The sequence below is a fragment of the Felis catus genome, chromosome B1 (genome assembly GCF_018350175.1).
Source record: "Felis catus isolate Fca126 chromosome B1, F.catus_Fca126_mat1.0, whole genome shotgun sequence".
NCBI classification, from domain to species: domain Eukaryota; kingdom Metazoa; phylum Chordata; class Mammalia; order Carnivora; family Felidae; genus Felis; species Felis catus.
The window spans coordinates 185137079-185160919 of NC_058371.1; the positions used below are offsets into that span (position 1 = coordinate 185137079).

General features: G+C 45.1%; 1 protein-coding gene across 11 annotated transcripts in view; it reads left to right on the top strand.

Moving 5' to 3' along the window:
• Window positions 1–23841, top strand: part of CCDC149 (coiled-coil domain containing 149) — a 100641-nt gene that overhangs the window by 21972 nt on the left and 54828 nt on the right. For 10 of the 11 annotated variants that reach the window (XM_023253246.2, XM_023253249.2, XM_045056530.1 and 7 more), the window contains exons 2-3: window positions 13100–13261; window positions 15222–15260. In XM_023253246.2, the coding sequence (XP_023109014.2) occupies window positions 13100–13261; window positions 15222–15260 (201 nt within the window). Of the gene's footprint in view, window positions 1–4173; window positions 4618–13099; window positions 13262–15221; window positions 15261–23841 lie in introns of those variants that run through there. The other variant, XM_019829683.3, reaches the window with a different exon arrangement.

Here is a 23841-nt window from a genome sequence, read left to right on the forward strand (position 1 = left end):
AGAGGGAGACAGAATCTGAAGCAGGCTCCAGGCTCCGAGCTGTCAGCACAGAGCCTGACGCAGGGCTCGAACCCACAGTCCATGAGACCATGACCTGAGCTAAAGTTGGACGCTTAACTGACTGAGCCACCCCGACGCCCCACCAGATTTCTTTTTCTACATGATGCTAAAGTAGACTTTCGAGAGTTAAGCTTAATAGTAAATAATAATTGATTAGCTTACTAAATAATATATTACAAATAGGTAAATAGGTTTCAGCTTAGCGGGAATCAAAATTCATTTACATCTCAAATATGTATTGAGCACTCACTCTTGGTCAGGAGCTTGGCTCTGGAGACGCAAAGGTGAATGAGTTGGACCTTGGCTGCAGGGAGGCCTCAGTCGGTGGGGAGGCAGATGGGTGGGCTGGTGGCTGTGATGCCCTACTTCAGGTGTACCTGGAATGTCACGTGGTTACCAGGAGTCAGGAAGAGGGCAGGAGGAGTCCGACGCAGACTGCAGCCAGGTACCGCAGAGCTCTTGTTTGCCAATCTCCGTAACAGGGATATTTTTAAAGGTGAGTGAGTGGCAGGACCTGATGTATGGTTTTCAAAGGGATTCGTACCTGGACCAGACAGGTAAGGAGGCAAGAGGAGGCTGTCGTGATGGTCCAGGCCAGACATCACTGGGCAGGGCAGAGTGGGGCTTCTGAGAATGGAGGGAATGGCTTATTGGAAGTTGAAGTTATGTCGATTGTCGGATACTGTTTGCCCGAAGCTGCATATTGGGTGAGAAAGGAGGTATTCCTGGGTGGAGGACGGAAAATAGGGTTAGAAGAGGGCAGTGAGAAAGTAGGAAGTAGAGGAGGACCAGAGGGGGAAATACCTCTCAGAAAACAGGGAGCCTACAGTTGAGAAGTTTCTAAATCATTCCTGAACACGAACCCTTCAGCCACACGAGTTTATCAGCACATTGTGAAGCCTTTGGGGATTAGCAGGTAATATTCTCGCAGCGGCTAACGAGAGCTAGCCTGACCCCATCCGTAAAAATCGCCAAGGACCATGAGTCACTGTTCGAGGGAGAGAGTCATTCGGTGGAGAGGCTCCCTCCCTGACAGCCTGGCCACCTTTATCTCTCATCGCATTTGTCTAGCTGTAAAGCCATCTAAACAGTAATGTGGTATTTCAGATAGTCGTTTAATTATTATGATCTTCCTTATAGCAAATTATGATTTGCTTTATTGCAGATAACAGTAAGTGGGTAGATAAAAGCCACTCAGTGGTGAAAACTGTAGGTCTCGGTTCTTAGGATGAGAGCATAAGGCTACCTACGTGGCGTTTGTATGCAGGTAGGGATGGACATCGACAAATGACTTGTGAGTTGTGCTTTAAAAATACAATTGAAATGCAGTTCAAAAGAAGTCTATCTTGGAGAGGATAATAAAAGTGTTTCACGAGGTCTAGCACACGTGCCGAAAACCGGGCATATTTTACCGTTTATTGCATTCACGTTCACTGATTACCCCGTGTACTTGGTGTGTGGTTTTCTCCTTTCTCCAGGTGGTAGGTGTATACCCCACGGCAGCGTGTAGACTTCACCACTGTATATGTGTTTCTGGGTGTGATTGATAGAGTCTCAGAGGTTAATCAGAATAAAAGGAATTGTTATTAAATGTGCACTGTTTCTTTTGCAACCTTTATTCATAAGCCCCCAGAAGGAGGACCTTAGCAAAGTTGAGGAATAAGCTCAATAGAATGGATCTACCCAGGTTAGTGTGGTGAACAGTCATTTTCTCACTCCCCAGCATTCATTTCTCTTTCCACCAACACCCCGGGTGGGAGGGCATTACCCCTGGATATAATCTGCAGGGACAGAGCACAAGACTATAATGTGGGTATCCTGTGCTCCCCCAGGCGAAGGATGGCACATGATCTACTTTAGGCCACCCCTTGAGGTGAGAGATAAAGAAGCTGAAACTTTACCCCATTCTGCCCCGATCGGTGGCCTCTAACCTCATCTTTCCTGCACTGAGAGACCTGGTGGTTCCTCGTCCTGCCTGCAGCCACCAGAGTCACCTCGCTGCTTACTTGTTTCCAAGTCGACTTCTCTGTCCTTCTGCCAATTCTATGAGTGCCAATATCCTTCCAGTACATTCCTGCGTTAGAGTATCAGTTACTGTCACTTACAGCTAAAGGGTCCTGTTGCTTAGAACCCAACGCAGAGAACAGTCTGGCTTTGCTACTGACTACTACTTTAGGAATGAAGGATAAATTGACCTCATTGGACTTCAGTGTTCTCCTGCCTAAAATGGGGCTAATCATACAACCTATGTCATAGAGCAGCTGTATGGATTGAATATAATGTTTCAAGTTGATCATTGCGTACAGTTTGGAACAAAATGTTCACTAAATAGTGGTCACTATGCCACTAATTACTATTGTTAATGAAATAAAAGTCTACACTTCTCATCGTTATTACTCCTAACAGTGCCTGACACATAGTAGACGTTCAAAAAATACTGATTTGTTTTCTCCTTCTCCTTTACTGAAAACAAACCCAAACCCTCCTTTCCTTGGGCCGAGAAGAGAGCAAATATCCCCCACGCCACACATGAAGAGGGGGCGTGGCCCCCACGCCACACATGAACTTAACAGGCAGAACTACGCCTTGACTGGGGAGCAATGATGGAAGACAGGGAGAACCAAGTGTGCATCCCCTGGCCAGAGCGGCGGGTTTCGTGAGGTTTGCCCTGCTCGTCTCTGCCCTTTGACCTGCGGTTGGGCAGCCACGTGACCCGTCCGCCACTGATAAGATTCTGCCGTGGCTGAGGCTAACCCCGTGCCTGCAGCCGGTTGCCTGGGTAGCACCCCGCCTAACAGAACTGCGTTAGACAAGGTGATAACAGAATCCACATTAAGAAACAGCAAAGCCAGTGTGTTCTTTGTCGGCCTGACAGATCAGATCAAACTGCAGGATCCAAAGGTGTGTCTGCAAAGCGGGGCCCTGAACCCCAGCTGCCTTCCCCTCCCCCTGCGAGCTTGGCAGCAAATTTTACCCAAGCTGTATAGTCAAAGATAATTTACACCGCATTGATGTCAGGCCGAAATTGTCTTCCTCAAAGGATTCTTAATGTCACTCCCCTATTCAGAGACCCTCGGGGCTCCTGCTTGCTGGAAGAATCAAATCTGAACTCCTCAACACCACTTCCAGGCCCTTTCTGACCTGACCACCCATCTGTCTCTCTTTCCAGCTTTATCTTAGGTAGCTTTCGTTCCCACTCCTCCCCCCAAGACAGCCCAGCATGCTGCTTGCCATGCGGACAGCCTGTCTTCCGGCATCTCACCTCTGAGCTTTGCTGGGACCGTTTCCCTGCCAGGAGTACGGTTTTCCCATCACCACTACCTGTCACAACCGCAGCTACCCCCCCAGCAAAACAATCCTTCCACCTGTCCTTTGGGATCCGTTTCAAACATTTACATCTTCCTCTGACTCTCTGAGCACCTTCTTTGCCGAGCTGTGATCCTCTCCTTGTGATGAAAAATAGAAGAGCAATGCACATACGGCACTTACTATTGTAAATGTTTCACACATACTAATTCTTTTAATTCTCATACTAGCCCTATGAAGATACTATAATCATACCCACTGAACGGATGGAGAGACTGAGGCACGGAGAGGCTAAGTAATTGATCACATAGCTAGTGAGCGGTAAAGTCAAGATCTGACTGCAGTGTCCCAGTTCCTTCTGCCATGCTCTCAACCATTGCTTTAAGTTGCCTTTCCTGTGTTTCTGGGAACTTTGTATGTCTTTATAGCATTTAGCATACTATAGTTCATGACTATTAATGAATGATGATCAGGCTACTTATTATCATCTGTTACTCTTTTATTTTATTAATAATTTTTATTGCTATAAAAAGTACCAGGCACCATTCTACGTTTATAGGCACTTATGTCTCACCAGGGATGCGTGCCTTAATTTGGTGTGTGGAGAGAAACGCACTGGGCTGAGAGGAACCCTCAGCTTAGGTCCAGCTCTGGGTCCTACTAGTCAGCCCTGGGTAAGTCAGTGCACGGTCTGGGTTCCAGTTTCCACACGTGTATGATTAGGGGTCTGGTTTAGGTGATTCTTGTGGTCTTTACCAGCTGCGAGTTTGAGAATCCACAAAATGGGGATAAAACCACACATGTCACACACACCCTTGAGGCTATAGTGAGATATAGTAAGATAATGCATGACATTTTCTCATTCGTTATATGTATGTATTGAGCACCAGCTATATACCGTGCACCATTCTGAATGTGGGGCACCTAGAATGAAAAAGCAAAGCACTCGTGGCCATGGAGAGGGAGATGTTGAAAATAAACCAGTAGTCATCAGTTACATAACTCAAGATCAAGTATTAAGTGCAATGAAGGAAAGTAACACCGTGTAAGAGGATTGAGAGTCTGGGTATTTGCAGACGGGGACGAACTTCCTGAGAAGGAGACGTTAACAACAGATCTGAAGGAAGCCAGGGAACAAGTCTGCAATCCAAGCAGAGGAAGCAGCAATGCCAAGGCCCTGAGGTTGGAGTGGGCTTGATGTGGTCATAGACCAGCAAGGAGGCCAGTGAGGTTGGAGAGCAGTGAGCAAGGGTAAGTGGGAGGACTTTGGGTTTTGTTTTAAATGTGATGGGAGGCCGTGGGGGACTTTGAGTCACTACATGTCACCATCTGCTTTCTGTTAAGAAGCATCATTCTCATTATGACACGGAGCAGGGACTGTAGGTGGGTAGAAGCAGACAGTGTGAAGCAAGAGGCTGGGGCCACGGTCTAATCAAGAGATGATGGCGGGGGCGCCTGGGTGACTCGGTCGGTTAAGTGTCTGGCTCTTGATTTTGGCTCAGGTCATGATCTCATGGCTCATGAGTTCGAGCCCCACATGGGGCTCCATGCTGACAGTGCAGAGTCTGCTTGGGATTCTCTCTTTCTCCTCTCTATTCCCTTCCCCCACTTGTTCTCTCTCTCTCTCTCTCTCTCTCTCTCTCTCTCTCTCTCTCTCTCTCAAAATAAATAAACTTAAAGATGATGGTGGCTGGAACAAGAGTGAGAGTGGGGGAAGTGGGTGAGCAGTACCTGATTCAATATACCCTGTGAAGGTAGAGCCCATGGCATTAGCTGATGAAGCAAATGAGGTTTTCGAGCAAAAGAAAAGAGGCAAGGAGGACTCCAAGGTTTAATGGAAAACCAAACATGGTTTGTACCACTTCCCAATGGGGAAGATTCAGGGCAGGGCAAGTTCAAGGGGATAGTGAGGGTTCAGTTGAAGCTGCCTCTCAGATGTTCAGATGGAGACACAGAGTCAGAGACGAGAGTGAACGCAGGTGAGAGGCTGAGCTGGTGACACCAACTTGGATGAAACCAGCAAGAGATGACAGGAAAGCCCATTGGACTGAAGGCGATCCTCTTGGTTGAGGGGGGTAAGGTTTTGAGTGAATGAAGAGAAGAGGGTCCGGGGCCTGAGTCACAGCTTACGTAACCGTGTGGCAAGTGCCCTTTGAAAAACTATGCGTCTTGTCCACGTGACTCAGCCGGCGAAGAGCCCAGTGTGTTCATCAGTACACAGGCGGCCAGAACTCTCCGGGACGGAGTTGGTTGGTGACCGAGCAGATGGCTAGGTGGCCTCTTGCGCCTCAGTCCTTCCCCGTGGAATATGATTGAAAAGGGTCCCAGGAGGGCCACCTGTCTTCCAAACGAGGCCTCAACACACTATGAGTCAAAATGCACCACTCCGAGTACACAGTTATCTCTGAGAGCGTTTGGTTAAAAATGTAGTTAGACCCTGGGACGCCTGGGAGGCTCAGTCGGTTGAGGGTCCGACTCCTGTTTTAACTCAGGTGAAGATCTCACAGTTCAAGAGTTCGAGCCCCACGCTGGGCTCTGCACTGTCAGTGTGGAAGATTCTCTGTCTCCCTCTCTGTCTCTCTCTGCTGCCCCTCCCCTGCTCTCTCTCTGTCTCTGTCTCTCTCAAAAATACATAGACATTTTTTTTTAATATGGTTAGATCTAAGAGAGGTAATGTGTGGACCTGCTACTAATGTATTTGGGACCAATATAGCATACTAAAAAGAGCCTGGAATTTGTACGTCAGAGTCCTGGTTTGAGCTGACAGTAGTTAGTTCTGTGACTCAGAGGAAGACAATCTCAGCTCTTTTTTAAAATGAGGAAAACAGTTTTTGTCCCACTTGTCATACAATGCTGACCATCAAATGAGAGAATGTCTGTGAAAGTGTTTCGTTCGCTTTAAGTGCCATGAACGTAGTACCTTGAATTTTGAAAAAGTTTACAAAGTCCAATTTTAGCATGGCACCTTCCGTTTGAAGCCCAGTGAGGGGGGCCGAGCAGGTATTAATTAATCAGGGTTGTGCCTCAGTCCCAAAGAACTAATTATCTCCATGACATAATGGCCTTTATTTGGGCGCCATGATGCCCACTCAACTCTCAAAATGCATCAAGTGTCATCTCCTTTATGTAGTTTTCCTCCCCTGCCCATAAAACCAACCTCCATCCCACTCTTGCCTCCTTTGGAGGCCTTTGTGAAACATCCATCGAATGAATGAATACATGTGCAGGGTGGCTTTTTACAGAATAGTGGTTTATAGGCTTTTAGAGTGGCAGTCCACACTAAATGTGTGAAGATATGCAGATACGTGTGTTTATTCCTACACACATGCTCCAAAAGAAAAGCTTGGTGAAACAATGCTTACCTTCATGGGATGCACACGGATATCTTCTGTTCCGCATCTTTTTTTCTTCTTTTTAAAGAAAATGACATTGCAGGTGAATTAATTTCACTACCCAGACTAATGTGTCGTGACCCACCACTTGGAAAACACTATTAGGCCAGAAACCTTGTTCTTTGCAGTCGGGCAAGTCGCTTGGGTTACCTGTGAGGTTTATCACAGCTCCAGCATTCAATGCTAATTCTAAATAATAAAGAAAATAGGAGGCTATGGGAATAGACACATAGCATTTAAGGCAGCTTGAAGATTTTCTGCATGTAATGTACTTTTAGTTTTTCCTGGCCTATGTGAGGAAGTCAATATCCAATAAATGCTTAGGTGTGGGACAATTATTGTCCAAGAAAGATTGGACTTTAGTCACACACATGTCATCAAGACTGTGTAGAGATTTGCAAGGGTGACTTTCAAATAAAAGTCAGGTTCCCTGTGTCTAAACTCCTTGGGCCCCAGAGGCGTTTCAGTTCCTGGAGTTATTGGAATCTGAGAGGAAATGCCTTAAGCATATGGTACATTGTGTATTGGCCCCAGCAAACTCCAGGGCAGTGACTAGTCAATAATCAAACACATTGATTTGTCTTCAGCAAATGTATGAATATTGACATTTAGTGGCATAGAGACCATAAACACCTTCACATCTAGGGTACGTGGGTGGCTCAGTCGATTAAGCATCCAACTCTTAATTTTGGCTCAGGTCATGATCTCACGGTTCATGAGTTTGAGCCCCACATCAGGTCCCACGCTGACAGTGTGGAGCCTGCTTTGGATTTTCTCTCTCTCCCTCTCTTTCTCTCTCTCTCTCTCTCTCTCTCTCTCTCTCCCTCTCCCTCTCCCTCTCCCTCTCTCTCTCACCTCCCCCCCCACCTCTTGTATACATGTGCTCTCTCCCTCTCAAAATAAATAAAACTTAAAAAAAAAAGAATAAACACCCTCACGTCAGCTGAGGTCACTAATGGGATGTGAACATGTCTTCAGTTTTCTGAACGTCGGGAGATTCAGAAAAACCCATAAGGGATTGTGGAAATAAGATTTGTTATCCAGGTATCATGTTTTTCATTTTCAAAATCAACAGGACCATTTATCCCTTGGGGAGACCGATGTTTGGCTCAGTGCCTCCCATAGAGAAGGCACCTAGAAAATATTTGTTGAATGAGTGGCTGAGACCAGCTACAGCTTACACAAGACTGTTCCGACCAAGCCTCTTTGGAGGAAACAGCCCTCTGATTCTTTTCTGACACCGTTAGTTTATCCCATTTCTTGTAAGTGGATAGAAAACTTATTGCTTCCACTTGGCTCCCTCCCAAAAAGCACAGGGGAGAGATGCTTGTGGATCCTCTTGGTTTGGGTTTTTGTTTTTTTTTTCCTTCTTCCTTCAGGCCTAGAATCTGAGGAAAGAAGAGGCAGGCCCCCTAGATCTAGAGGGGAGGGGGCGAAGAGATAAAGGTTTCACTCATTTGTTCTAGGTCTAAAACGTAGCCAAATTCAGAACTGCCCTCCCATAGCTCCTTGTGCTGGGAATACTGACTCAACGTAGTGACCAACTCCATGAATATTCTGAGGATTTCTTTCTTTCTTTCTTTCTTTCTTTCTTTCTTTCTTTCTTTCTTTCTTTCTTTCTTTCTCTTTCTTTCTCTCTCTCTTTCTTTCTTTCTCTCTCTTTCTTTTCTTTCTTTCTTTCTTTCTTTCTTTCTCTCTCTCTCTCTTTCTTTCTTTCTTTCTTTCTTTTTCTCTCTTTCTTTCTTTTTCACAGAATGCTTAGTTTTTCAGGATTTGGGGGTTCAAGGGGTTGGCCCTACAAAGATCTAAGTTCAAATTCTGACTCTGTCCATCCCTGGGCACATTACATGAACTCTTTTATTTCAAGTTCATTTCCTCGTTAGACAATGAATGTGATGACAGCAGAGTAACCTCACGGGATTGCTGTGAGGATTAAAGGCACACATACATGGAAAGCATTTGTCACAAAAACTTTGGTTTTTGTTAATAGTGATGATAATAATACTTGTGTGTCTTCATCGTTGTGGTGATTCAGCAGCAGCACAGTGAGGGGTGGGGTGCACAAATCTAATCTCCACCAGGCTCCCTGTGCTCCTTTTCTTTGACATGGACTGTATGAGCCAGGATGGGCTAAGTTATGCTGCGGTAACAAACACCTCCCCCAAATCTCTGTACCTTAACAACCACAAAGTTTTACTTCTGGATCATGTAAATTTCTCCATGGACCCAGATGACTCATCAGGGCAGTTGTCTGCCATGTGGGTACCACACTGCAGGCTCTTTTGTTCTTGTGACGTCTCCATAGCAATATGTGTTGTGGCAGGGAAGGAGAAGGCTTGGTGGTTCTTACCTTGGCTCTTCAGTGCTTTCACCCTGGGAGTCCCTCGTGTCCCTTCCAGGCCCACTTTACTGGATAAAGCAAGTAACATGGCTCTATCTCACTCCAGAGCATGACGAGGGACAGTCCTGCCATGTGCCTGGAAGGAAAGGAGAACTGGACATGTCAGAGGGAGACACTAACGTCGACCACATAGACATTGGCCTTTTCTCGTTTTATCGTACATCGTTATTGCAAACACAGCTTCAGCCCAGCACCCTTTGCAACCAGGTAGTGTCCTTAGCCTCTGCTACCTAGAGATTCTGGAACTGCCACTGTCCTGGCCTGTCTCTGGAAATCATTGAGCCAGCTCCATCCTAGATAAGGCAGAAGAAGAGATTTCTGGGGTGTTTGAAGTGAGTCATACTTCCTGGATGGGAGCCCCTCACCCCCAGTGTTTTCTCAGACACCCTTTACCCCCATTGCTATTGGATGGTGGTGTTAAAATCGTGGGTTGCTCAAGTTACAGGGCACCTGGGAACCCCTCTCATTTTCCAAGGGAAGAAACCGAGGACCAGGCAGTGTATGTTTGTTCTGTGGCTCTCCCAGGGTCCCCAAAGTTCATGATTAGCTTCTCACTAGACCTGCTTCTGGATGGAGGCCTTCTGGCTCTGCCTGGTGATTTTCTGCTGTCCACCTCCTCCATCATCCTCCTTTAGGAGCTGAAATGTCTCAAGTACGGTAACTTGGCTTGTCTGGCTTCTATTTTTGCCCCCCCCCCCCCCCCCCCGCCTTCCCTCTGCCCTTCCCCCCCGCCCCGCCACCAGGGCTGGGGCTGGAGTCATGCACTTGCTTGTTGTTCACAGCTGCCAACAAGGAGGCTCTTGGGGACCTTTTCCTTTCCTTGCAGTTTTTGTTGTTGTTGCTGTTTGTTTCCAATTGGAGGGATACGAAATGGGTCATGTTAACAGCTTCCATAGGGACTAAACTATCACCATTTTAGAACGAGTACAAGAAATTCCATCCCATTCCCCAGTATCATCCCCTCCACACACATAACCCTTCCAGAGTTTTCTGTTGTTATTTTTTCTTAAGTGTTTATTTATTTTTGAGAGAGACAGAGCGCAAGTGGCAGGGGGGTCAGAGAGAGAGAGGGAGACAGAATCCTAAGCGGGCTGCAGGCTCTGAGCTGTCAGCACAGAGCTGGATGCGGGGCCCGAACTCAGGAACGGCAGGATCATGACCTGAGCCGAAGTCGGACGCTTCACCAGCCGAGCCACCCAGGCGCCCCTCTATTGTTATTTTAATAATACATGTAAGCTCTTTGATCAGATGCAATAAAACATAGTCCATGCTTGCAGTTATTCAGAACCGTTCTCTTCTACACAAAGTGGCTCAGATATCCCTGGAACAGTCCCGAGAGCCTGCCTCGCCCTTGGACCCGTGGGCTGCCGCTGGCTTCTCAGGTTCCCCAGACTGTAGTTGGGGTTCTAACTTCCAAGTCAGTGGGTCTGAGCTGGGGCCGGGAACCCGCATTTTCATGAGCATCCCGGGGGGACGTAGAGCAGCGTTTTCTAGCGTTCCTTCTTGGTGCTGCCGCACCGGGGTCAGGGCGCTGTGGGGGAGGTGTCCCCACCTTCACCGGGGCAGCACCACTTTGAGCTGCTGCAGCAATGAGGCTCCAGCCTGAGGGTTCTACTGATAAAAATAAGTGACACAATGCAGTTTTTGCAGTTGGCTGTTCTAGACCATAGCAGAAGGAAGAGCAGTCCAGCAGTGGCTTCCTCGAGACCACCCTTTTGTTGCTGGGGCTCTAGGTTCCGTACAGAATGAGTTTGCTTTCTTCCCCTTTGGTGAAGGAATAACTGTCCTGTTTTTCCATGCCCTGAAGGGACTAGAACTGCAGGACTGCACTCGTCAAATCCCAGGTCACGGGGCCTTGGCAAAGGCCTCTGTGCCTGTTTCCTGCCGGGCACCTTAGACCCAAGGGAAGGGAGTCCTCTTACTCACAGCTTCCGAGGCCTGATTTGGACCTTGCCTTGGGAGAGAAGCAGCTTCTCTCTCTGATCCCATCAGACTGCAGTTCGAGGTCAGGAAACTTGAATTTCCACTTTGCCCTTAGGTGGTGGCCCTTCCCTGTTCTCCTTCAGTAGACCGGCTGTTACCGCCAGTCTTGCCTACGGCACCTTACGGCGTCTCCATGCAACTGGGGTTTTCTTCCCCAAAGTTGGGAGACTAAGTATCTTTGGGGCCTCAGATTTGGATCTGATCAATTGGAGGGACAAGGGTGGCCATCTTCCTGCCACCAGGACTAACAGCACTGACAACCCAGGCCTCTGATCTCGGCCGCAGAACCGGAGGCACAAGGGCAGATCGGCTAAATTGTGTGTAAATGGGATTTTTCCTGTGAAATCTCAATACCTCTTTTAGGATGTTGCCGTTTAGGGTTTTTGAGCCACTCTCCTCTGATATTTACTCACTGGGGATTTTACTCTTGAAAAATCACAGTGGCAATACAACCATTTTGCTTCCATGAAGGCGATGTCAACGTCTTAAAAATCCAGGACGCTTTAAGGCAGGATTCCAACCTCATTACTGCCAGGAATAAGATTCACCCAAGGTGGAAGTGTCCTCCCTTAGAACGCAAATCCGTCTCAGAATGGCTTTTCTTTCCCCTTTGTTTTTAAAGCTAAGCAATTACTTTTTTTTTTTTTAAGGAAAAAAAAATTGTGCTAATGCACAAAACTCTCTTTTTCCCCTTTCATTTATTTGAAATTGAACTTAACAAAGTCAGTTCCAAGCAAGCACTATATATGAGTAATGCTTTTTGTCCATAAAAGAGCATTGACTCCAATGGTACGGGAGCGCTGATTCTCTCTCTGCTTTGTGTGAGCGTCCATAATGACAAAGTGCTCATGTCAGAGTGTATAATGAAACTATAAATTGTTTTCATGAATGCTCTGAATTTGGTCTTTTACGGGGCAAATTCAAAAGGTATTTAATGCCACATTTCACATATGTGAATAACGCCAGACGGTGCAATATATCCAATAAAAGTAAAAGAGTCCCAGTTGGGCTCACAGTGGCCCAGGTGGTGGATGATTATCAGGTGAGGGTAGTTCATGGTCAGGGTGGGGGGGGGGGGAGGGGCGTGGTGATGGGGAGAAGGAGGGACAAAGATATCCTGTATCTCTGAAGAAGAGTTTCAGCTAGGTACACTCAACTGTTAGGGGGTAATTCAAAGTGTGGCTAAAATACTTAGCTCACAGAGTGGGTCTCTGGGGAGTGGGTCTCGGGGGGGTGGGTGCCTGCATTGGAACCACGGAAGTTGTACATATCTTGGTGGAGTTAGTGAACAAATGTTCTCAGGTGAGAAAATGTCTGCTGGGCTGAATGGACAAGTGAAATCTATTGCAATGATATATAATTCAATTAAGTTATTTTTAATAACCATTTTTGTATTTTTTTAATTATAGAATAGTCATAAGGGCTTATTCTAGAGAACACAGAAAAGCATAAAGAATAAAATCTTTAAAAACACATGCAAATACTTTTGTTACCAAGAGTTGTTAATAACATTTTTTTTTTCAAAATTTGTATTGAATAGTCTTTCTGTATATATCATTCCATTACATTTTAATACGATTTTACATAATCTTATCTGGATATATACATCCTTTTAAAACAAAATTTGGTTCCAACTATCTATCTGTGTCATTTTTTAAAAAAAATATTTTGCTTTTTGCGTTATACGTCGGTTAAATGATTTTATCTATTTATCCCAGTTTGCCAAAGTTCACAAACATATAAGGCTTTTTGGTTCTGTCACGAGAGGAATACATCATGTACCGTAGCCCTCTTTAGGTGCACATGTCATTCACTGATGTCTCTGGGTATATGACCTCTAAAAATAAAAAAGGCGACAAAACGAAACCAGTCCCACGGGGTCTATTAAATACGTCGTGTGGCAAACGGAGGTCCGTTGATGTTTTTGACCAACGGCTTGGATTTGTTTGTTTTGCAGTACCTAGTGTGTAAAAGAAAGCTGGAGAGTAAAAAGGAGGCTCTGCTGATCCTCTCCAAGGAGCTGGACACATGCCAGCAAGAAAGGGACCAGTACAAACTCATGGCCAATCAGCTTCGAGAGCGCCACCAATCCCTGAAGAAGAAATATCGAGAGTTGATCGTACGTGTTACGTCACGGTGACGTCCTTGTCCCCTTATGACACAAAGTGGGTTACACTGGAATTAAAATTTAAAAAAATAAATAAAGCAGGGATTTTTGACATGCCATTTCTTTAAAAAAAAAAAGGAAAAAAAAAAAAAAAAGGATTACATTCAAATAGTTCCAAAGTGGAAATATTAAGATGTGAAAGTTGTCACCCGTTTCCTCCACAGCCCAGCCCTAGTCGCTAGCTGATACAGGCCACCTGCTTTGGCACCCGTGAAATAGGCATATATACCTATGTGTTTATGTGTGTTTATATGTGCTTACTTATTAATTTATTTGTATTGGACTTTTTATCTTTGTTTTTTTTTTTTCTTCAGTAATCTCTATACCCAAGGTAAGGCTTAAACTCACCAACTGGAGATCAATAGTGGCATGCTCTACCGACTGAGCCAGCCAGGCACCCTTTTATGGGGCTTTTAAAAGAGGATTCATATTATAAATCTGCACTAGAAGCCACTAGTAACATGTGATTATTTAAATCTCATTTCACATTAATTAGAATCCAATAGAATTGAAAACTCCCTTCATCAGGCTCAGTCATCACACTTCATGGGGCCAGTCACCATAGGTGGCTGGCTGATGGCTGCCATATTGGATTATGTTGGTATAGATTTCCATGGTGGCCACTGTATTGGACAGTTAGATCTGGGACATTTCCATCATTGCAGAGTGCTGTTGAACAGCGCTGTGTGAATATTGTTCCAACATTTGCTCTTTTCACTCAGTACTTTATTTGGGACCTCTCTCTAGGCCACACGTACAGATTCAATTCATTTTTAAAAACCAGTTGCAGAGTAAGTTTCCCATAATTTCTTTAACGTTTCCTTTGTCCTGAGCATTTAGATTCTCTCTGGGTCTTCATGTGGCAGGATTTTTAAGGATACAGATCACACTGAAATGGAAGACACCAACTGCAGAGTCCTATTTTGCTTCCTACTTTTTTCTCTCACAGATACAGTCTCTGTTTTGGGGTGCTAACGCTATGGCTAACGTTTAGCTGTCTGCACTGGGATCATTGTCCTGGAACAGAAATAGAGTAGAAAGATTCTGCAGGTTAAAATACGGTCGACTTACACACGGGCAGCATCAGATAGAAGAGTTTACTGAACATTTACACATTCACCTGAACCTGAATTCTCTTTATTCCCAGGTGGCACAAGAGGGAGAGGAATCAGATCCTTTTAAGACAGAAAGCCTGTGGACTGGAAGAGCTCAGTTAATTCTTGCTTATTTTGAGCATGTCCCTTCTTCCCTACCCACTAAAAGTGTTCCGCCAGTAGAGCAAACTCAAGCATGTGTGGGTCCACTATTATTCCTTTGGATCTAACTATTTAAAAGACGAATTCAACTCAACCCAAATGAAATATTATCTTAGTTTTGGCTCTGTTCAAAAATAATTGTGATAAATCTAGTTTATTTGTTTCACATAGTTTTAGAAAGTATAAGGATGGCTGGATGGCTTCGTCGGTTGAATGTCTGACTTCGGCTCAGATCGTGATCTCACAGGTCATGAGTTTGAGCCCCATGTTGGGCTCTGTGCTGACAGCTCAGAGCCTAGAGCCTGCTTCGTATTCTTTGTCTCTCTCTCTCTCTCTTTCTCTCTCTCTGCCTGTCCCCCGATTATGCTCTGTCTTTCTCTCTCTCTCTCTCTCTCTCTGAAAAATAAAAATAATAAAAACATTAAAAAAAAGAAGTATATATGTTTCATTGGAACTGATTTCCTACAGGTTTTTCCAAAATAACTGGTTCCGTTTATACTTTTTTCTTAAAGTATATTTGAATTTGGCTCAGGACACTATTGACTGCAGAGGGCAGGAGTGGGTGGGTCTGAATTTAGTTCATACTTTGGTTTGTTTTTTTGAATCCAAGCACATATATTGTTTTTAAGTAAAATGTAATATTTGTTTCTTTGTAGGATGGAGATCCATCACTTCCCCCTGAAAAAAGGAAACAGGTAAGACTTATTCCTGAGGCTTGGTAACTCTTGGATTATTCACACTGATGCCTTACAATGACTGGGGGATCAGGGAATCCCAAAATGTGTAGAGAGCTTCCTTACCAGCAAAACTCCCACGCCATTTATGTTCTTTTCTCCTAAATGGTAGTCAATGTTGTTTACTGATGAATCCATTCCCCCGCCCCCCACACATTTTAGGTGCTTACTTTTGTCACTGAACAAATCCTTAGATATTTGTGGATCTGTTTATGAACTTTCTGTTCTGTTCTCTTGAGCTTCCTGGGTAGTTCCGGGGGTTGTACCACACTGCTCTAGCTGTTTTGGCTTTATAATACTTGAGACATCTGTTTAGGTTAGTCTCCTTCCCTTTGCGTTTGTTTTTCACAACTTTCTTATTTGTTACTTTTTCCAGATAAAACTTACATTTTATCACACCTTCCTCGGATCCCACCCAAATAAACAGACCTATGGGTGTTTTGATTGGGGCTTTGTTAAATTTATAGATTAATGTGGGAACAGTTAAGATATTCATAACGTTAGGGGCGCCTGGGTGGCTCAGTCGGTTAAGCATCCGACTTCGGCTTGGGTCAGGATCTCGCGGTTCGTAGGTTCAAGCCCCGCGTTGGGCTCTGTGCTGATGGTGCAGAGCCTGGAGTCTGCTTCAGATTCTGTCTCCCTCTCTCTCTGCCCCTCCCTCGCTCACACTCTGTCTCTCTCTCAAAAGTAAACGTTAAAAAAAATTTAAAAAAAAAAGGATTTTCATAACATTATGTTCAGGAATATTATAAATCACATTTCTTTTAATCCAGTTGTATACACCCATATATATATATATATATGTTGTTGTTTCCCAAACGTCCTGTTTTGTTCATTGGTGATATACCTGGCATCACAAATAAATGTGTTGGGTCCATTTCCCTGAGATTTTTTTTTAAATTTTTTTTAATGTTTATTTATTTTTGACAGAGAGAGACAGAGCAAGAGCGGGGGAGGGGCAGAGAGAGAGGGGGACACAGAATCCGAAGCAGGCTCCAGGCTCCGAGCTGTCAGCACAGAGCCCGACTCAGGGCTCGAACTCACAGACCGTGAGATCATGACCTGAGCTGAAGTCGGACGCTCAACCGACTGAGCCGCCAAGGCACCCCCCTACCCTGAGATTTTTGATGCTGAGTAAATAGTATGCCCTAGGCGCGCGCGCACACACACACACACGCACACATACGGGGCATTTACCCTTAAACACCAGCTCAGTCCTATGGTTACCCATCTGGTTATTCGGTTCTGCTCATTCCTATACTCTCTTCCTACTTTAATTTGATTATTCTGCAATGCTCCAGGTTTGATCTAAAGGCAAATTTTGCTATGGAGCTAATTGACTTTTTTTCCCAAACAAAATTACAAGGAGATTTGTCATGAACGGTTTAAATTTGGGATCCTCAGTCTGGAATTGCTAGATGTGTTTGTGTTTTTGGTGTCTACGAACAGTTATCTTTGTTGAAATTTTAAGAGTTTGTTAGTATTCATGAAGGGGTTTTACAGTTTAAGTGAATTCGCGTTCCGTGACTTTATAATACAAAATTTACATTGACTGAGGAGAATCTGATGAATTCCAGTAAGTCTGTCAAGCTGCATTCTTACGGCTCTGAAAAAAAACCAGTTCAGGTCCTCAGCACTGGCTTTTTTAGATTTGCATATGGCGTTCAGTTTCTGTCCCTTTAGGATTTGTGTGATGGTGTGACTGGCTCTGCGTCCTTCCCGCCTGGCTTAGAACCTCTGACTCGCTGCATGGGATAGAATGCGTTGGGGCACAGGTGACAGAAGTTCCAAAGTGTTCAGACAGTGAAGGAATCGATGACCTCGCATAACCAGAAGCTCAGAGGTAGCACGTGCTGTTTCTTCTCCATCGCGTGGACACCTTCCTTCCATTGTGCCACACTTAGCGAACAAAAATACAAATAAAAATACAGGACACCTGGGAAATTTGAATTTCAGATGGACAATTGGTACTTTTTTAGTATAAAAGTATGACCGATGCGGTATTTGGGACAAACTTATACCAAACATTATTCATCATTTATCTAACATTCAAATCGAACAGGGCTCCTGTGTTTTGTCGCATCACTCTACCACTGTGCCGATTTTAACATCAGCTTCCTCTTGACCTGAGTATCAGCTTTTTTCTCAGGCAGGTTTCCCTAAGCAAGAGAGGTAGAAACCCCAGGCATGGAATAGAAGGCCTTCTCTCCAGTCTGACTGGGCGAGTGTAGGACATGCTACCATTTCTGGTCTACTAACATTCACTAGGAGAGTCTCGCATGGTTTTTTTTGGTTCGTTAGTTTGTTTAATTTTTTTTTTAATTTATTTTTTGAGAGAGAGAGACAGAGAATGCGAGCAGGCGAGGGGCAGAGAGAGAGGGAGACACAGAATCCCAAGCAGGCTCCACACTGTCAGCACAGAGCCCGATGCGGGGCTCGAGTTGACGAACCGTGAGACCAGGACCTGAGCTGAAACCAAGAGTCGGACGCTGAATGGACTGAGCCACCCAGTTGCCCTGAGAATATCATATGTTAATTGGCTTAGATTAATCACCCAGGATAGAAGGGCTGCTAGGAAGCCGGCCGTAACACCCACGAAACTAATTGTGTGGCCTCGGGAAGGTTCCTTTCAGTGTCCAATTCTCAGCTTTCTCATCCATAAAATGGGAATCCACGTGGTACCCACCATACAGTGTGGCTGTAAGGAACAAATGAGAGAGTGCAGGCAGAGTCCTCACCATGGTGCCTGGCACTGGGTGAGCACCAATAAATATTTATCATCCTTTCCTCCGCCTTATCCTCTTTTTTAATCAATTGTATATTAGTGTGTCGAATCTGTCTACCACTGCCCTTGTCGGGACCCTTTTGTTTGCCTTTGACAGCTTGAAGTCGCTCGGGCCACAGAGGAGGTTCCTGGCTCGTAGGGCCTCAGAGGGGTTGGTAATTAACTGGTGTTGGAGCAGAGTTTGAACCCCTGCAGTTTACTCAGAGCAGGTGCTCAGAGCCACCGTGACTCAGTACCTATTTATTGAGCATCTCATGGGTGTCTTGTGCTAATTTAGACAGTGGAGACACAGGTGTGAAAAAGTCAGAGCCAACTCCCTGAGCTTATAGAACTTGCACTGTAGTTAGAGTGACCATACCTTCGTTTTTCCAGGAATGTTTCCAGTTTTTCATGGCATAATCTCTATTAGTGCTCCTTTCCTCTCTCCAAAATCTCTTGGTTTAGACAATAAGTAATATCATCACCCTAATTGTAGTACAGATGCTATGAACAAACAATACAGAAAATAATTAAAATATATTGGATGTCAATGGCCACTGGTGCGATGGGGAGAAATGTAGAACCCGATGCAAGAGAGAGAATTCTGGCTTAGTATTGCCAGGAAACGTCTTGATAAATATTGGTGGTGGGGGGGGGGTGATGGAGAATAGTTCCATTATTTGGAAAAATAAAGAATTTTACCCATTCAAAATATATTTTGTCAATTTTATTTACTTTTGGTTATTTTATTTATGAAAGCATGTGACTGGTCTTTGGGGAGTTGGTGTTCAGATGCCTTCTTCCTTAGCTCCTTGTGGGGAAGAAAATGCACCATTAAATGCTTAGTCACTGGTGACAGTGAAACTTTCCATTTAGCCAGAAGCAAACAGCTTTGGCACACATGTGACAGGATTGGAAGGGAGAAGCACAATGATTTCCTTAACTTTTTCCTCTGGGAAGAAGGGGTTAGAAGCCTGCACTCTGACCTAATGCCTCCTATATCACATTACATGCTTCTCCCAAAGGCAAACCAGTGGGTGACGTATTTACCCCTCTCCCTGCAAAGCAAGTACATCTTATATAAGCAGAAGGCACTGGAACAAGAACGAGCTGTCGGGTTAATGGATGGGACGTGGAGGTCAAGAGATCCACCTCTTGGAAAAGGAGGAGAGGCCACATTGAGCATCTCATTGCCCATCAGCCTTGTTTCTTGATTTAGGAGGAAGAATCTCTCTGGTCTCTACTTACTGCCCCCTTCCCCCGTTGATTGCGCAACTCAGAGGGACAGATGGCTTGATCATTCTGTTACGGACTGGATGTTTGTATCCCCCCCGCCCTTTCATATATTGAAATGCTCCTCCCCAGTGTGACGGTATTAGAAGCTGGAGCCCCTGAAAGGTAGTTGGGATGAGATGACGTCCTGGAGGTGGAGGCGTCACAAACGGGATTAGTGCCCTTACGGGAGTCATGACAAAGCTCGCTCTCTCTGCTCTGCTCCCCGCGCTGCGAGGATACAATAAGGAGTCACAACCCTCACCAGAACCTGACCATGCTGGCACCCCAGCGTCAGCTTGTCAGCCTGTGGAACTCTGCAAAACTAAATTTCTGTTATTTGCAAGCCACCCAGACTGTGGCACTTTGTTATCGCATCTTGAGCTGACTATAAACGTATTTGAGGGTTCTTCTCGAATGTAGGTGGAACCAGTACCACATCCCCAGCCTTTGTAGTGCTTTGTGCTCTTCAGAGACCGTAGAGGCACACACGTTTGTACACACGTGATCTCCCAACTCTCTCCTGAAGTCACACGGGCAAGTTAGGTCTTCCGCAAAGTCGCAAGGTCGCATCGTTGGGTAGCAGTAGGTGGTAAGAGGCTGGGTTCTGGTGTCCAGTCGCACTGATTCGAATTTCACCCTTCCTTCCACTTGCAGCCTGGGGGGATTACAGGGGAGCTGCCTGACCTTTCTGAGACTCAAATTCCTCCTCTCCAAGGTGAACATCATAACGAGGCGTATTCACAAAGCTCTTGTGAGGCATTGGTATGATACTGCTTGTAATGCTCATTGCCTGGTACTTAGTGAGTGCTTGGTGAATGTTTTTCATGTTTCCTGTGACTCGTCCAAGGTCACACAACCAGTTAACAGAGCAGAGCTAAAATCCACGTCAGCTAACTCGTAGTTCAGTGCTCTCGTTCAGGTTTTTTTGTTCTAGATTCGACTCTTAGACTGAGTGGGGAGGAAGCATAGTCAACATTGAATCCAACCCATTTTGGAAGTCCAGACATTCAGGTGCTTTAATCAAAGCCCTCTCCTTAGAAGTGGTGGAGAACCAGAAGCAGCTAGAAATTTCTACCTGGGAAGCCAGTGTTCTTTCTTGTGGCGACCAGTGTGTGGCCATAGATAACTTTCCTGCTTCGTCTCCTCCACAGAGGACAGACCAGAACTTTCGTGTTTGTAGTTCGAGAAATATAGTTGTCGAGGCTAAAGAAAGCCTTAGAACTTAGACTCCTTTTTAAAACAACTCAATTTCCAATGTCGAGCCATCCATTCCAGAAGCTGTGAAGAAATCGTGACAACAGCCATGGCCTAATCGCTTCTCCTGGGAGGTCGAAATGAAAATTTGTTCTTGGTGCCCCCAGCACATCCGCACACAGGGTACCTCTCTGCACTGCACTGAAAGATCACCAGATCTCAAACAACCTTTGAAATCTTTTTCTTCTGTTAAGCAAGCAGTTCCTCCAAAGGAGACAAAGGGAATTTAAATTATCTTGGGTTAATATTCTTAGAAGATGGGACTCTTTGGGGTCACAGCAGCACATCTTCCCCATTCAAACTCCTCCTTGAGTAAACAATCAAACGCATCTTTGTTTTCCCCTGTTTTGATTTTGAGCTGACACATCACGGGAGATAATTCCTCCTGGCTTAAGCGGGAGTCTCTGCTTTCTTCCCTTGTAGAGTGATGGCTTCTTTAGACGGTGACATGTGCCAGAATGCTGACCCTGGAGAAATCAGAGCATGCAGGGGCCCTTTGGGGGATGGGAGGGAGCCTTTTATTTCAGTAGAAAAGTCTTCTTGGTCAACCTTTTTTTCTTCCCCGGTGACTGCAAATCAGAGCAACTTTGTATACGCGCCCTGGTTTGATGCTCAGAACCTAAAACTTCCTTCAAAGATCTTGAGTGCTTTGAGATGTTTCTTTTCATGACTCTTTGAATAGCACGACTTTCCTGTCCCACCAGGGACACTGGGAAGAAGTGCAGGCCCAGCCTGTGGGAGCCCTCCCACATCTCCGTGACAGCAGCAACTCTGTTCTGAGCACCAGTGCATCTTGCTGTCGGTTCTGTGAATCCTTGCGAGGGGTTTGGGAGGAAGGTGAGAGCACCCCACCCCCATCCCCCAGTTTATAGATGAGGAAATGTAGGCTCGACAAGTCCAGACAACTTGAGAGTTACTAAGGGGGGCGGGGGGACACTAAGGGGCAGGCGCAGAATCCTAATGGCCAAGATGAAGCGAACGTTCATCGTAACAGCAGCCTCCCAGATCTATTGAAGAGTGTTGTTTGCCTGCGGGCCTGGAAATGGGTTCCTTCGCAAGCGTGTGCTTTGAGATGATGAGGTCGGAGTAGGCTGCTGAGGGTCCCTTGCACAGCCAAAAACTATGTATGGAGTGAGCTTTGGCTGGGTGGTTTTTTGTTTGTTTGTTTGTTTGTTTGTTTTTTGTAAATAAGAAAACTGTCACTGTAGCAGAGGTCACATCTTGGCAGTTGCTATGAATAGGGGGTTCCTTGCTCAGCAAAGCGAGCTTCAGTCTGTTACTATTAACACAGTTGCCGCCATAGACCAAAGCAGCAGAGTAGAAATTGCCATTAAATTTGCTATCAATCACACCGCTCAGGTACACTTGATGTTTCATCAAACTTTTTTTTTTTTTTTTAACATTCTTGTTTAACCTAGCACTTTCCCCTATCAAAGGTGTGGGTGTAAGGAGTCCAGAGCCTCGGACTTTTTAACACCTTGTCGAGCAGCCTGTTCTAAGTCTGGTCTCTGTCTCTTTCCCACTCACCCTCTCTTTTCCTTACTGTTCTCCGGGAAATGCATAGGTCAAGGTTTTACTTCTCTGACTTTTACTTATTTTTTTTTCCCTCCCGCTTTTAAATTGTCGTTTTGATATGTCAGTCAACTGAGAAGTAAGTTTTCGGAGTTTTTGGTATACATCATTTCTACACTATGATGGAGACTAACTTTTCCATGGCTAGGTTATTGCAACACCGTATAGCTAACAAATTACCGAGATTGAGGATGGTGTGAGAGATTGTTCCTGGAATGTTGCCCCTGCCCCCTTGTTGCTGATCTGAATCATTTAAGGACTTTGTTGGAAACATGTGGCTCCTCCCCTTTTTCTGCTCTCCCCAGCGTCTGGGCTAGTGCAAGGTTAGAAGGTTAACCTTAAGCTTTTTATCGCTTTCTTTTATTTTGCCTTGCTTTTCCTCTATCCTGTTAGGTTCAGTACACAAGGGCCTGCAAATTTAATCGACAAAAGACAGAAGAACAAAAGTATACAATTTTGTGAATATTTTACATGAATGGGAAAGTTCATAGATGAAGTGAGACTCAAAGAAGTCGTTGACTCGGGGCTTATATACCGTTTTAATAAAAGAAAGGACGTCTGGGCTTCAAGGGATGATAAACTGTGGGAAAGTGACTAGGAAATGTACGAGGAAACTAATGGAAGCTAAGGGTTATTTTAGTAAGGTTTGTTTATGCAGACTCATCGGTGTCAGGGGCTGCTCTCTGGTGATGAGTCTCTTGCTTCTTCCTGGTATGGAAGAAGATGGAACACTTCACAAAGGGAAATTTATGCCCTGCATTTAGGCAGACACGGGGAGGACGGAAGGAAACTGTCTCTATCTATGGACTCTCAATTGCCTTCAGCTCAAAATATCCTTATGGCCAAGTGGAATATTTTGGAATGGCATATTCTGATTCCCTTCATATCCATCTTTTCTTACGTCAAGGAGAATGGTATGTAGTGGATCCTTTTTTTTCCCTCCCATATAAAAGATCCAGGGCTGTTTCTTACAACTAGTATCCTGAAAACCTTCCTTGTGCATGAGTGTCGATCACTTGATCATTGAAAGCAAGAGTCCTTAACAGTAATTGTCATTGCCAAGTTATATATCATTTACTTTTTAAAAAATCTCCCTCCCATCACTTCTGGTAAGTTTAAAAAAAAAACTGTATCGCATCTAGAATGTAAACTTTTCTGACATATTTTATGGCACGTAGAGGGGAATTGAGACCTAGTGGCAGAGGCACTAAGCTAAGCTAGAGCTTAGGATACAGTGGGACTTGAAGAAAGCCGGAAAAATGACGCTCCCTGCCCATGGGACTCTGCCTCGGTGAGAATTTCTGCCCCCAAAGGCAGAAAGGTTGGGGTGTGAGATCCACACTGCTCTCTCAACTTCCAGATCTTTGCCTTCACATAACTATCGGGATCTGTGGCCCTCACCTCTGTGCAGAGAGAATTTCCGTGAGCGCCATGGTGCCCACACCAAGGACTGGCTTTGGAAGCACGCTTCTGCAGACATCGCTTATAATCGGGGGTTGAATTGTTCGTTGATGAAGGTGTGCCAGAATGTTCCAGCTATGTCCTCATCAAATCTCCCTCTCCTCTCTTCCCCATCACAATTTTACTGAACTTCCAGCCAGAAAGAGTGATTGCGATATATGGGTCCTATGATACATTCCACTGTATTCATTCCCCTATTATCAGAGCTAAAATGTC